The sequence below is a fragment of the Brachyhypopomus gauderio genome, unplaced genomic scaffold, assembly GCF_052324685.1.
Source record: "Brachyhypopomus gauderio isolate BG-103 unplaced genomic scaffold, BGAUD_0.2 sc52, whole genome shotgun sequence".
In the NCBI taxonomy this organism is placed as follows: domain Eukaryota; kingdom Metazoa; phylum Chordata; class Actinopteri; order Gymnotiformes; family Hypopomidae; genus Brachyhypopomus; species Brachyhypopomus gauderio.
In genome coordinates, this window is record NW_027506877.1 from 2,605,164 (window position 1) to 2,621,046 (window position 15,883).

The window sequence follows — 15,883 nt, forward strand, 5'->3', positions numbered from 1 at the left end:
ATGTGCTGAGACAGAAATGCCCAACCAGAAGGTCCCCCCGCTTCATTACTTCAGTGTGCATAACGGATTACGATATAATGCACTTCTCCCTGAGCTCATGTACAGCACAGCCTTCTGGTCTGGAGTTTGTTTCCGCTTTGCGCTGGAACTGTCGGGGCTAATGTAGCTAATAAGTAATGACAGCATGTATAGACTGTTTAATAAAAAACAGTCTTTCTGATTCTAAACTTTACCGAATTGTTAAGCAGTCTTAAAAAGCTTGCCTAAGTGGTTCCTAAGCCCACACACGTATAAAAATTGACAAAACTCCCAACACAGTCCAGACTTCACACTGCTGCTAGCGGCTATGCAGCGCAGCCCACAGGCATAACAGTGGAATTAAAAATGACACTCAAATCATTAATCACAATTATTTGTTACGACAATTAATTAGCAGCTAAAATTTCACGATTGTGACACGTCTAACTGACTTCAGCATCCCATCTGCTCCGCACACACACACACACACACACACACACACACACACACACACACACACACACACACACACACACACACACACACACCACAAAGACCCCCCCTTGTCCCCAGTCTCTGCCTTAACACACTGAACCCCCTACTGTTGTCTGCCACCAACTGTGAGAGAGAGAGAGATCCACTTAAACGCAGTCACAAATACCATATTAGCATTCCTACAACTACTACACCCACCGCTGCTGAAGCTACAGTCACTGCTAGATCTGCTCTAGATGCTAGGCTAGCCTTAGCTGAGCACCAGAGACTTCAAAAGCTTCTGGTTGGGGCAGTTTAGCATCTCCTCCAGAGAGCAGGGATTACCCGGCTTTAGACTTGGTGGGGGTGGAGAGAGGGAGAGAGAGAGAGAGAGAGAGAGAGAGATGGGGGGGCTGTCTTGGGGGAAGGGAGGGTTGACTCTTCCAATGCTTTGCATCTCCTCTCGTTCCCAGTCTCGTTCCTTTCCTGTGCTTCTGGGAGCTGTGTGGGATTGTGCATGGGATGAGCGCTAGGGCGTCGCTAATCGCACTTGCCCTAAATACGCCCGTGCCCAAGAGGATTACAGCGAAGCAGCCCAGCCGAGAGCTTTCAATCAGCCTCAACTCAGCAGGAAAACCTAGCCTTCTGAGACATCTCACACCATCTCTGTGTGTTTGTGTGTGTGCGTACACACTGATTCTAGACTTACACTGATACTACAGAGGTCATTGAGTTTGAGTGAACATCAATAAAAAAAATCTAAATTAAGGTTTAGCCATCTTAAATGTTATTTTTGAATGTGTGTGTGTGTGTGTGTGTGTGTGTGTGTGTGTGTGTGTGTGTGTGTGTGTGTGTGTGTTTAAGCAAAGGACAGTCCTTTCTGTAGCACAATGATTAGGAACAGTAAGGAATGGAATGTAAAACTCCCCCACCCCCAACACACACACTGTTAACACTCACACACCATCTCTGTCTTCCTTAAGGTATAAGGAATCAAATATAGAGATAGGAGAGAGATATGCATGTATTCCCAATTATTTTGGCTCCAGATCTACCTAAAAAACATGTAATCACCATTATCTTCATTAGGAACCCTACACTTACAATCTTTTAAATCCTACGCTTACATTCATTCCCACCAGCCAAAACAGTGTAACTGTAGTACACGTGATCAGTGCCCTTTGTTAGCATAATACCCACAATGCACTGGACTGTGATGCCCATAGGGATGAATGGTAAAATAGGTCACAGAAGACCATCTGGAATAAAATTCAGAATTTCAAAATATTCTTAGCAAGATTATACCGCCCGACTTGCCACCGTTTAATCTCTTCATCAGCGTTCCAGACCTGGTATTGATACGACAGCCATCACCAACAGCAGCCATCGATAAACATCATTACGTAATCGAACAAGCTCTCCTCCCTTGTCAAAACAGACCGCATGACCTGATTTGAATCACCTGTAATGGACCAGTACGGCCAGTAAGAGGGGCAGGCACTGGTCAGCCAGCCTGCTGGTAAAGAACAAACTCCACCTCTCTCCTGCACTAATGTCTCAGGCCATTGATCTTGGCTCTGAGGTCATCTGGAGAAAGTGAGGTGGGTCTAAGCATGAGGCATGAAGCTGTTGGCTCTTTGGACAAAGGTGGGATGCATTATGGTTCTTTTACGCAACACACAGGAGTACCATTTCGGCTTACTGTAATAAAGGGCGTCAAGGTCGTGCTGGGTCGTGATTAGCTTTAGGTTCGTGGTGGTTAAAGGTCAGAGTTAAGGTGGTGGTGAATTAGGGTTCACGTCAGGATCGCGCTGTATGATGGAAGCACCTAAAATGGTTCTGCCCTGCTTCACTTCTATGAGGTGACAAGCTGAAGCCCATAGTTCATTCCTCTGAGGACTGAGCTTTAGGAGAAGTGAGAAGGGCCTGCCTGTCTTTAAATATATCACTTACCGTCCGTTCCGATGCTCCCCGCCGGGTGAATGCAGGCAACCTGTGGGTGTTAGCAAGAGACATGAATCTTGGCAGGAAGAGACGTCGAATGGAACATGACGGTCCTTCAGAAACCCGGGCATTATGGGATGCCCTGAGGTAACGTCCATGGCTCGGTACACAATTGGGTGTAAAATCACAAATATATCTATTCATAGAAACACGTTCCTAGAGCCGCCACCCCTCAGCCCGGAAGCTTTGTGTCTATGTCTGTTCATAACATGCTGCGTTTGGATTAAGGAGACTGAAAGAGGAGCTGGGGCAATGATGGTCTCTCCAGTAAAACTTCCCAACGCCTGTCAGGTCTGAGGTTCCCTTGACTGCTGGTTTGTGACAGAAGTAAGAACTATGTGGCTGTTCTCAGTACTGGGGAGAACTGTTCACTAGAATGTTTGATGACATGCTGGCAGGAAAACCCACACAATCTCAACGTGACCTCCGGCGCTTTAGACAGACTGCTCCTACACACACAGGCCATGATCAAAAGTCCCTAATACTGAGTCCCTAATACTGAGGAGACGATAATGAGGTCATGTGTCTGGTGTGAAGATGTAAAGATACTATATCCATATGTGGGAACTACAGCGACAATATTGTCTGACATGTATGATGTCATGGAGGGAGAGCCCGTTGTAACTCAACACCACACAAGGCAGACAAGGAGTGGCTTGTCATTCCCTCCATCAATGTAAATTATTCACCTGTTTCCGTTCCACTCACTGCCTCACAGCCAATGAGGTAAGCGATGAGTACACCCCCCCCCCCCCCCCCCACCACACACACACACACACACACACTGAGCAGATGGGACTTCTTGTGTGGCAACGATTCAATTTCAGGATCATCAAGACCCAACCACATTGTTACCCTCCCCCACATATCTCTCTCTCTCTCTCTTCCTCCTTTTCTCTCTCTGTGCTAAACCCGGAGTGATCTAGTCAGCATAATGATAAGATCATGAAGTCTCTCTGATCACGCTATCTCTTACACGCACCACATCACCTCCGAATCACCCATTAATCACCCACTCTGTGTTCTACTAATGTTCATCAAACGCAGGAAGTGTTCGGACTGTAGGCTACCGAGTCCACACCAAAGACATCAAGGCTCTCGAGAAGCAAACAATATAAGCTGGAGGAGTAGAGAGAAGCTTATCTTGTCCTGCCAGTGCAGGAAGGGAGAAAGGGGGGGGGGGGGGGGGGGGAGGGGAAGAGACAGAGAGAGATCAAGAAAATCAAAGAGGCATATCAATCCTTCAGATTTTATAGATTATAATTCTCCACGCATTACCTTCTGTTTGAACTGTTACTTAATCCCTCCTCTCTTACATTCCCCTCAGTGACACTCAGTTACTGAACTGTAACACTAGTGCTCTACATCACCACCAGCACACAGAGAGTGTCCCAGTACACAGAGACTCCCAGCACACAGAGAGTGTCCCAGCACACAGAGTGTCTCCCAGCACACAGAGAGTGTCCCAGTACACCGAGAGTCTCCCAGCACACCGAGAGTCTCCCAGCACACCGAGAGTGTCCCAGCACACAGAGAGTGTCCCAGCACACAGAGAGTGTCCCAGCACACCAAGTGTCTCCCAGCACACAGAGAGTGTCCCAGCACACAGAGAGTGTCCCAGCACACAGAGAGTGTCCCAGCACACAGAGAGTGTCCCAGCACACAGAGAGTGTCCCAGTACACAGAGTGTCCCAGTACACAGAGAGTGTCCCAGTACACCGAGAGTCTCCCAGCACACAGAGAGTCTCCCAGCACACAGAGAGTCTCCCAGCACACAGAGAGTCTCCCAGCACACAGAGAGTGTCCCAGTACACCGAGAGTCTCCCAGCACACCGAGAGTCTCCCAGTACGTGTGAAGGTAAAAGCCTTCATGTACCCAGCAGCACACAAGTGTGCTCACTGGCTTGTCTACTAAAGCATTTCAACAACTTTGTTGACTGCTTCAGTGCCTGCGTAGGCCACGGTCCAATGAGAGGAGTCAGAAATGTGAGAGACTGAACATTAGTCCCGTAATAGACCAACTTCATTAATGATGTCAAATGTATTTATTTAACAATAACAACTGTTTTCAAGTCTGTAGAGAATAACACTGAAATTGCTTCATATGAAATCCAGGCCAATGAAATTTACACAGTTTACACCAAGCCAGTGAATGTAATGTAACAATACAACAGAAATGCAATGAAATGTTTATTGGAGGGCAGTGTAAATATATTAGATTGCTATCCGACAGTTTATGTGACTTTTTCTTAAACCAGTAAATGTTCCAATGGAAGCTCTTGGAAGGATCTGATTGGCTATGTTTGGTTTAATAACAATGATGTCTTCCTTTTTGGGCAAAACATTTTGGGACAAATGTTCCGTGTCAGGATTGGGCCGAATATATCCACGCAGGTGCCTACAGAGACACATATAAAGAGTGTGGCAGAAATAACAAAAGCAAGCAAGTGAATCACTGAAAGTTTTCCATCTATGTCTCTCTCTCCCTCTCTCTCACACACACACACACACACACCTTTATTTAACTTCTACACACAGGCAAAATGAAGCTCAGGCACACTCAAATACACACCATTGCCCACTGTCTTTTTATTCACAGACCAGACCAAACAACTTTTATATATATAACCTCATAAAACACACACAGAACACAGAAATAAAATGATCCAATAAAATCAGCCGTAAGCTTCTGCACATTGCTGTACAGCTTCTGTGTGTGAGCACGTGTGTGTGTGTGATGGAAAACATCTTTGATCCATATGTCCACATGTTTTTTTCCCCCACTGCTCTTCGTCACGCTGACAGAGAGAGCCCTGCAGTACGTGGGACCATGCGGGACCATGCGGGACCTTGCAGAAGGGCCGTCCTACCTCGCCGACGGTGTGCACGGAGGAACCGGCAAAATGAGAAGCAGTGATCATAGACAGACAGACTCTTACGGCCAATAGCTAGGGGACATTTGTGAGGAGTCTCTTCAGTATGGAGACACTACTGCCATAAACCGAAGCAATATCTCTCTCTGACACTCACCAACACACACAGACACACACTCCAGAGCTTGCAGAGCATTTCATTGTTCTTTACACTCCCTAAATGGAGTTTCAGAGAACAGAACCCTTCTGTGCATGTCGGACCTCTGGGAGAGACAGCAGGACTGCCCATTAAACGCGATTTTCCAGGGATTTCACGGCCCCTCTGTTCTGTACGATCATAAGAGTCCACACATCAGCCACAGCAGACACCCGCTCGCGTGTTCACCATGTGCGTACGCGTGCACGCCTGCACACACGGCCCTGCCAGAGCAGGATCTCATTCTGCTCCGCGCCGTAAAACCCGGGAGCCGGCCACAGCCGCCCCACAGCCGGGCCCTGTGGTGCCGTCCCCTCCCTCTCCCTCACCCAGCCTCCTGGATCGGCCAGAGTGGTCGGCCCACGTGGCGGGCACCTGGGCCCGTGAGGCAGAGCCCTCTAAGGGGGGCTGAGAATTGCCTGGACGTGACAACATGCAGCTAACTTCAGCACACGCGGTCCAAACTAGCTGATGGTGAAAACTATGATGTGCATTTCCATTGCCCTCTTGTGACTCCTTCTGGCCTTACACAGATCTCCTCGATTCCCTGAGACCCATCTCGGTGGATATTGCTGTGGTGTTTGGTTTATCTAGTACTCCGATGGTTTTATCCTTCACATTATTGCCTGTTGTTGTGTCCTACTGTCCTTTGACAACACATGCTTCTGTACACAGTGACACAGCGCAGTGTGCTCACTAGTTTATTGTGCATTGTCTCGTCGCTGCGCACCGAAACTTTAACCCAGTCTGTAATTGGCAAGTATATCTCACGACAGGTTTAGGGACTTGATAAAATTACAGCTCTTCCCATGTGCGTACGTGTGGTCTGTCTGGTTATATCTGTCCTTACCCTGTCTGGTCTTTCCGCCTGTTCATCTCTCTGTATGACTATGTTTCTGCCCTCTTTGTCTCCGTTACTTTAGTTGACAGGCAGAGCGTAAGGCACCTCAGTTCGTCCGTCTTCCACACTGTCTCTCCTCTCAGCAGCCCCCCCCCCCCCCCCCCCCCGCTCTCAGTCCCAGCAGGAAGCCTCTCCTCTCAGGAATCTCATCCCAGTCCTTCAACAAGTCATTCATGGTTCAGAACAAAAACAGCTTTGGAATACCAGCTGGGAATTGGCCATTAGTTCTGGCTGGTAAAGGACTTGCGTGGGTCAAGACGATCGTCTCTCTGGCCGCGCAAGAGCAGGGGTGCAGCAAGAGAGTGTCTGTCCACGGTGAGGAAGAGAGAGGAAGAGGAGACCTCAGTCATGGACATCACTACTGTCATATGATTTACAGAAACAAAGGAAGAGGCGCTCCTACACACATCAGTCAATAACGGAGTAAACGGTGTTCCTCTTCCTCTGAAATACGGCTCTATGCCGTCATACACGCCACATACAGGAGGTATAGATTATACCAAATGTGATTCAGAGGTGACTTTTACACAAAATGTGTCTTCACATTTTCATGATGTAACCCACCACTTTAGGGAACCGTAGCAATATTAAAAAAGATAAAACAACAAGAAGACATAAGTTCTGGTGTTTGGTCATTCATAGCCAGCTGTACATCTTTCTTGTGCAGTCACACAAGCACAGCTGCATTAAGGTGGTTAGCTTGTGGCTTCTGTCTTTAGATCATTAAACCAGAAGTTCACACCTATAACCAGACTTCTATCTATAAGAACAAATTTCAGGCTCTAAAACAGACCGGTGCACTGAAACACACAGGACGTGAGCAGACCAAACCAACATATGGACACAAACATTTCCACTTGCTAATATCTTATTATATCTCCTGTTATATCTCAGTAATAATGCTGCAGACAAGGCTTTGTGCTGATGTTAAGCAGGTGCAAATGCAGCTAACCTGCCTGCAGTGCAATAAGGGCTAAATGGGCTAACATGAATTTAAAAAGCAAAGACATTAACATGGAAGAACGCCAGGCCATGTTAGAGCAGGAGGGGGTCAGACAGACTGAGATAAGGTCACCTGAATGACCTTGGTTATTTCCAAAAGAAAAACCCAGAGCTCACAAAGCACTTAAGCTATAGGCGTAGCTCAGAACCAACAGCAGCCTTCTGAGAGAGGCAGCTTTAAATATGACTGCTGAGAGCAACACAGTTCAGCATAATGTGTGTGTGTGTGAGTGTGTGTGAGAGAGAGAGAGAGAGAGAGAGAGAGAGAGAGAGAGAGAGAGAGAGAGAGAGAGAGAGAGAGAAATAGCATATTTGGGAAAATAAACAAAGCAAAGCAAAATAATGAACTATTAATGCCCACTGCATTAATGTCCAGTGCTGTATGCATTCTTAAGGGTCTTCTATAAGGCACAGGGTTCTTTCCAAAACAGCTTTAGTACCAGAACAGGCAGACATTATTATAACCTTTAACTCCTGCTCAGTGTTCCTTTAGAGTAATGTTCAATTAGCTGTTCACCCTTCACTCGATGACTAAAACAAAAAACAAGTGACCTGGTCATAAGTTGCTTGTCACATGCACTGCAGGTGTGTGATCACAGGGCCTAAAAAAAAAGCATGACCTCTCTAAGACAGGAGTCTTTTCATAAGCAGTTCAGACACACACACACACACACACACACACACACACACACACACACACACACACACACACACACATACGTACACACACCCCAGACTGACCTCAGACTCAACTTTATCTGTGCCATCAGATGCCGCCTCAGGGCTTATTAGGCTTGACAATAACTTTGTCTCTCAGTTTTAACATCAGCTTCTTTGCTACATCTGTTACACACACACACACACACACACTTTTAATACACACACTGTCTCGGCACAGACACCCAAACACACCCTCGTTCCAGACACAAAGCAAGTGATAAGGCCGGACGTTGGCGGTGGGAAGAGTGAGACACAAGCAAAGATCCTGTCCCTAAAACATCCATCACCTGTATGTGTGTGTGAGAGACAGAGAGAAAGATGATCTTACAGACATTCAGTTTTCAAACAGACAAATGGGGTCAAATGGAGTCTGGGAGGAGACTCACTCTGTCCTCACACACACACACACACACACACACACACACACACACACACACACCCCCGCCCTCCCACCCTCTGGCTTGTCTCTTTGTGTGTATAAGCTTCTCTCTTCTTGGCTGTTGTGACCCTAGTCCAGATTAGTTTCTACATGCATAGAAGTGGCGATCTGGTCTGTCAAACATTTATTGCTCATCATTGCGAGTTGCAAATGTGTCATTTGCATTTGTCGAGTTCCTCAAACTGCCCCAGACGGTCCTCAGATGAGGACACCTCCTCAGAACAAAAACGCTTTCAAACATCATGGACTGGGGCAGACACACAGGCACACACACAGATTGGTGTTGTGTCTGAACTGGTCTCAGTCATAAAGGGACAGTGTTACTCCTTCCTTCACTCCTCTCATCAAAGCAGTCCAGACTGTAATGTACAGAAAAGAACAGACCAGGGACCAGAAGGAGAAGAAAAATTGTAAGAGAGAGAGAGAGAGAGAGAGAGAGAGAGAGAGAGAGAGAGAGAGAGAGAGAGAGAGTGAATGCCATCATTTTGTGAAATTGACTTGTGAAGTTCTGTTTTCCCTCTACCTCCTTCTCACTTTCCCGCTCTCTCCATCTCCCTCCCTCTCTCCATCTGTCTGTTTCCATGCCCTTTTCTCTTTCCCTCCCTCCCTCTGTCAGTCCATCTCTCTCTCCCGCTCATTGAGAGGCAGATGGAGCGGAGTCTGGCGCCGACGGCCCAGCAGAGGCCCGGATGGAGCTTTGGAGGAAGGGCAGATGCTTAGTGCAGTAGGAAGAAATGGAGAAACGGGTGGAGCTGAGGGAGAGGAGGCAGGACACAGCAGCACCACTGATTGCTGATCCCTTACTCACCACACACACACACACACACACACACACACACACACACACACACACACCTGTTCCAGAATGCAGGAGAGATGTACTTCTTTAGTGGAAATTAACTGTGTCTAAACCTTGAAGCAAAGCTGTCAAAGCTTCAAAGAAAGGGCGGGGCCTGTGGGTGAGGACATACATGTGGGTCTGATTCTTTTATTTGTGTGTGTGTGTGTGTGTGTGTGTGTGTGTGTGGGCGGCTGCTTCTTTTAGGTATGCTTTTATTATACCCAGAGCCATATCAGAGCCAGTGTCATATGTTCATCCTTTCACGTAGGTATTTTAGAAATGGCCTACCTGTCATTGCACAGATAAGCACGAGTGAATTTCCATGAAGATAAAAGACAATTTGCAAATTGCATGTCAGTACTCTGATGTGCTTGATGTAGATGTGCATGTATAGGGCTACGTTTCCAGTCAGGGTCGGCATCGTGGTGATGCTGAGGGACACACTTGGGGTTGGAGGACAGCAGACATCACCAGGCTATAGTGTGCCCTTGTCCACAGCAATGGTGACTGTAGCACGCGTCTGGGACTGTAGCACGCGTCTGGGACTGTACGGGCCTGTGTGGGTGCGTGTTCAAGGTTCAGTTCTGGGCACGATTACATTCTGTCTTGTTAACTGAGGTAATGTTAATGTAGGTTTCTTTATATTTGTTATATACCCACAAAAACACACCGCTTTGGCATACACACATGCTCTCTCATCTCACACACACACACACACACACACACACACACACACACACACACACACACACACACACACACGAAAGGTGAACTGTTTCACAGAGCTCCCTTTACTGTTCTGTAAACCCAGACTGGCAGTGCTGTCATTGCATTACTTCAATAGCTTTTTAATAAATGTCTTTTAAAACAAAAAAGTCCATTTATACAGGGTCACAAACGCATATAAAACTCATGAGATGAATTTAAAAAAGGGGGGAACAGAGGCTTCACTCTACTGACCAGGCTTTGGGAATTTTATAGAGTCCATCAAAACTTCATTACAACCCCTCTTGGTGAAGCTTTGAAGTCTTGATGATAGCTGCAGTTGATTAGGTCCCTGTCCACACCCACCCAGTCCTGTGTGTACAGCTTTCAACCAACATGGCTTTGCTATTATAATAAAATGCCTTTTTATTAGACACAGCTTAAATTAAGTAAGAGCTTCTTTGATTTATTCCACCTACATTAAGCGCACGATGCACGTTGCCTTGGATACTTCGGCCAGATCAAAACAGCATTTGCAGCGAAGAAAGAAAAAATGCTTCCAAACCTTTTGAGCTTTCTGAGGGGCGCGAGCAACTCCGTCTGTACAGGCAGCGTAATCTATTGCTAGTTAAACATTTATACAATGGAAGACTACATGTGCAGATTTGGGCCACGTAAACACCAAATGTGCAACTAATTAACTACAGATATACACTTCTCAGCACAACACTTGAAAAGATTAGAACAGATTTGAACTCTGGCATAGACGGTCAGAGTGCATGCGTATGAAACATGTTCTAATACTGGCCTGCGCTCCAGTAGAGGGGAAAACGTGCCAACATGTTGGTTTGAGATTTTGATTTGAAATCAAACGAACATGGAGACTTATTTAGATGTTAACAGAGCTACATAAAACGATAATAAAATCTTGACACAAGTACACATCCCGATGTGAAACGACATGAGGTTGCAGTTGTGGGACCATAAAACACTTGTGGGAATAAAGGACCAGTGGATGATTGTTAAATGGTTCGTGTGTGAACCAGTTTGTAGTGTTAAAAGCGATAAACCATTTCTTTGGCATCGATTTATGCAGAATGTAATCTTCTTTCTTTTTAATTTTCCTTCGTTTTCTTGCTGAGATGCAGCAGTTTGAGAACAGCATCATGTGATCAGAACCATAAAGGGATCTCAATGTTCTCATAACATGATAATATTGTTTATCATTATTATTCTGGAGGCAATAATCATTTGTCTAAATGTACATTATCCTGCATATCTTGCCCAAAGTGCAATCAGCTAAATGATTAATAACTTACTGATGACTGAATTATGAAGCTGCAAATGGATGCGATAAAGTCACTACAGAACTGGGAGGGAGGGAGAGGGAGAGAGAGATGGAGATGGAGAAGTAGGGAGAGAGGGAGGAAGATGAATAATTGAGCCAGAGAGAGCTGGCCCATTTCCAGACGACTGAGTCACGCTCTTGGCCACATGATGATGAAGGTGATGACGAGGGTCTCAACGAGACAGCAGGAACAGCTGATCCTATTCAGCATTCAAACGGTGCGGCTATTTCCAGAACCTCTTAAGAAAATAAAAGTCCTCACAATTTAAACTGTAGAACTGGACACTAAAATAAAAAAAAATAAACCTACAGTTAAATGAAAAGAAAATGAGAAATAAAAAAGGTTCATTCCGCACTTTGACGACTACAGACAAGCAAATGGGCTCAACCGGGAGGTGAAGTTCCTCTTCCCGCTCCTGGAAGCCAACGGCCGCCTCATCTGGGCCGTTTGGCTGAGGCTCATCAGGCGCCGTCACGAAGTGTGAAATTACCATCCGACGCCTGAAGAGGCTTGGAGTCGTGTCAAGAGAAGGGAAACGGGAAAGAAAAGCCGGGGCGACGAGCAGAACAAAACCACCCCGCGAACGCTAGCGAAACATCATGGCGCTTATAAACTAGCAGGGACGCGGGCCTCAGAACGATACTGCGGTGACCTTGACGGCTGTGAGGAAGCGTGAACCATGAGAACGGGACTACACCGAGACTGCAGTACTACAGATAATAGTGCAGTAAAACACAGATCCTGCCAGAGCTGCTGCCATCGTTAAGCCCGGCCGTGTTCTCCCGTCAAATGAAATTCTTTTGGAGTTGAAACTGATATCTCTTACATTTTAGTATTCTTCTTATTTCATTGTTTTGGTGATGCATTTGTGTTGCCGAATATTGTTATGCTAGTAAAGATTGCTAATAATCTAATAAAGAAAATATGGCGTGCCCTGGAGTCCTTCGTGTAGATCAAAACAGCTTTCCTTCAACTTGATGTTCTGTAGCACATGACCTGCTAGTTCTAGAGGCAAACGTCTCCAGAATGAAGAGGGTGGGAGAAAGATGAGTGAGAGAGAGAGAGAGAGAGAGATCAAATTATTTGCAGAAGGCTCTCCTGTGGTGTGTAGCAATGTGTGGGTGTGCTTATATACACACACATACCACTCTACTTTGAAGCAATGCTTAGAAGTATATTTCAGACTACCGCTATGGAGTTTATAAGCAGGAGTGAACATCGAGAACTTTAATGAAGTTAAATTCCCTCTTAAAAAGGGAGAGGATTCTCAAGTCAACATTTGTGAGATTAAGAGAGAGAGAGATAGAGAGCTGGTCTAACCCTGAGGCCAGATATGTCCTTGAGGAGTATAATACCATATGTACCCACATACTGAAGGCCTGACCTTCTGTTTAGCTGGTTGTTTACTCTAATGTGACCTTATTACTAGTGTATTGCACATGCATGCATGCATGCGAACACACACACACACACACACGATCCCTTATAAGTACACACTGCCATTTTTCCCATCCGGTCATCAATCAAGTGTGATATTTCCTACCCTCTCTCACAAACACACATCACACGTGTGTGCAAGTACACAAATGCTGATGAGACCAAAAAACGCACCAGGCTCAGCAGATTTGCTCGGTCAGCACACACACACACTCAGCATCCCTGCAGGAACACACACACATACACACACAGACACACGTGCGCAGCATTCCCATAGGAGAACACATGTACACAAACACACACGCAGCCACTTATCAGACCTTTAAACTCCATTACCTCACAGTATAGAGTCAAAAGCAAAAACAGAAGTGGATATCACATCTCACAGTAAATGCACATTCACTAATGGGGGCACTCCACTATTCAAAACAATACACTCCATTTAGCTAAAAGCAAACCTCAGTGATTGGCCATATACTATCCTATATAGCACACTGACCCATAAAGCATATAGAAATCCATCTGCAGTCATACCTCTTACTGTACTCCCAGGAAGATGATATTCCTTTGCATATTGAGTTCTACTTTTGCACCAGAATTAAATTGTACAATGTTTTCTCCCAACATAGAGGGCTCCGAGGTTGCATATCAGGTCAAAGGGCCACACGGCATTTCCCATGATGGCCCGGCCTCTACGACATCAACACGCCGGGTGGCAGGGGGGGAAATGAGGGGCGGAGCCTGTTCCTTCCTGGATGGTTCACAATGACTGAACTAAACACAGGCACGTACTACAAACACCCTGGCGCTGTCCAACTGGAAGAGGAAAGAAGAAGGTGAACCGGAAAGCTACTGCTGAGATTAGTGATCGTTTGGAGCACCTAAACACACACACACACACACACACACACACACACACACACGTCCTATACTACACTACACATCAGACGGGTTGAACAAGTGTATGTTTTTTTCCCCTGCAGTAATTCACCAGCTTGCTCTGCATCAGAAAAGCATGCAGGAGAAACCTGAAGCTTACGCCATCAAAGAGCCTCAGTTTCCTCACCGGTTTTACACAAACCTGAAGGACCTGTTCTACCTCTAAAACATGCACACCTACTGATTACGTAGGAGCGTTTGTGTGTGTGTGCGCACTGGTGACCTGCTCAGTGTGTTTGTGTGTACAGTGAGCCTCTGCTCCATGGGTCCTTGCCCAGGAACTATCGTTCACGCGCAAGTGTAAATCTGGGTCCTGTGCTCCAGGTCGTTTGTGCAACTTGCAGAACCGAAGTGGTGCGGGGCAACTGTGACCTTTCATCTGAGGAAAAGAGAAAACATGCAGAGAGCAAGGAACAGAAAGAACAGAACAGAAAGGAGAAACACACAGGCACGCAACAGAACATTCTGGAGCAGACGAGTGCCATTTTGCAGAAACACACACCACACACCACATACCACATGTAAATTCAGATTAAAAATATGATACTATGATGCCATTTTAGAAAAAGCCAAACAAGTTTGTTCCACATAGAGGAGCTGATCTGATCTGAGCAACACAAATGTAACACGATAATATGAAGTTACTTATGCAGATCACACTTCATGGCCCACTCGGGGACCAAAACCCCCCTCTCACCCTGCTACTTTGAAACCGCCTGCCCCTTTGGCTACTTCATTGCTGTTCTGGACCATTCCATTAACTGGGCTCTACAGGGGTGTGGTTAGAAGCCTTATGTCCAATTACATCCGATTACACAGGCTAGACTGAGAGCTGGGTACACCCCACATGGTCCCTCTACTGGACTAGCTGTGATGGCCATTAACAACAGGTGTACTAGCGGCTGGCTGCAAATGCCCCTGTGTGTCAGCGTCCATGAGGGAGAGGAGGAAAACGCAGCACCTTCCTCTCACTCCTGCCCATCTCTATGGTGATTTCTCTCTGGACATGTCTGGCAAACCTCCATGTAGTTTATTCTGACCTAGCAGCACAAGCGCTATACTGATTTGTATTCATTCTCTTAAGTTCTAGCATCAAAGTCACCAGCCTGGAGATGGCGAGCCTCGCTGTGAGAAGCGCATATACGTGCAGGCGGTATTCAAAATGGCTTCTTTCCACACCGCTTTCTCTCAACCACGTCAATCTTCTGCAGCTCCAGCAAAACGGAACAGCAAAGCACCCTGAAATTAACGTTTCGAAAATAAAATGATGCAAAATGGACACAATGAGCTCCCTTATCTCCCTTGACGTTTGGCTTTTTGAATTTAGGAAGGACAGTAAATCGTTAATCCAGTGGCTAATCTCTTCTTAATCCCTAATGCTCTGCAGTGGTAACCCCCTAAACCCAGAACCTCACCACACCACCCTTTCCCCTTACGTGCACCAGTGGAGCAGACTGTAACACGCCCCCGTTGTGCTTAACCATGCAGAGGTCACGCTCCTGCTGGGGGGAGTCCTGCAGGTCCAGGAGGCCCTGTTGTGTCACGGAGGTCACGGGGTCACGGAGCATGGCAACACAATGATGTGGGGGGTGGGGGGTATTGTGTTCAGTAATGCAGTTCTAACCTCAACAGATTAACAGAGCAAACACACAGACTCAGATATATTCACACACAATGATATTTGTTATCGTCAAAGCTGGAAATCCAGTTTGTGTCCAGATGGACCTGCACGTAATATATTTACTTTAAGAGAAATGTTTTTGCACTGTGGAGAATTATAGAGGGAGTGAGGGAAAATGTGAAGAGAGAGAGAGAGAGAGAGAGAGAGAGAGAGAGAGAGTGAGACAGACAGACAGTGAATGAGTAAAAGAGTGTGTGTTCACACCTAATGGAGTCTTTGTTTCTGCACACAGATTGATTAATGTCGATGAGGTCACTGCTGGCACCGTGCGTGTGTGTGATACTCTGTCTTTATTATAGTCTGT

At 46.2% G+C, this 15,883-nt stretch overlaps 1 protein-coding gene across 1 annotated transcript in view; it reads right to left on the reverse strand.

The window, feature by feature from the left end:
* The window catches only part of sema4f (sema domain, immunoglobulin domain (Ig), transmembrane domain (TM) and short cytoplasmic domain, (semaphorin) 4F), a 39,107-nt gene that overhangs the window by 17,170 nt on the left and 6,054 nt on the right, over positions 1-15,883 (reverse strand). The window contains 2 exon segments of the mRNA XM_076987294.1: positions 14,145-14,277; positions 15,335-15,430. Coding sequence (XP_076843409.1) covers positions 14,145-14,277; positions 15,335-15,430 — 229 coding nt within the window.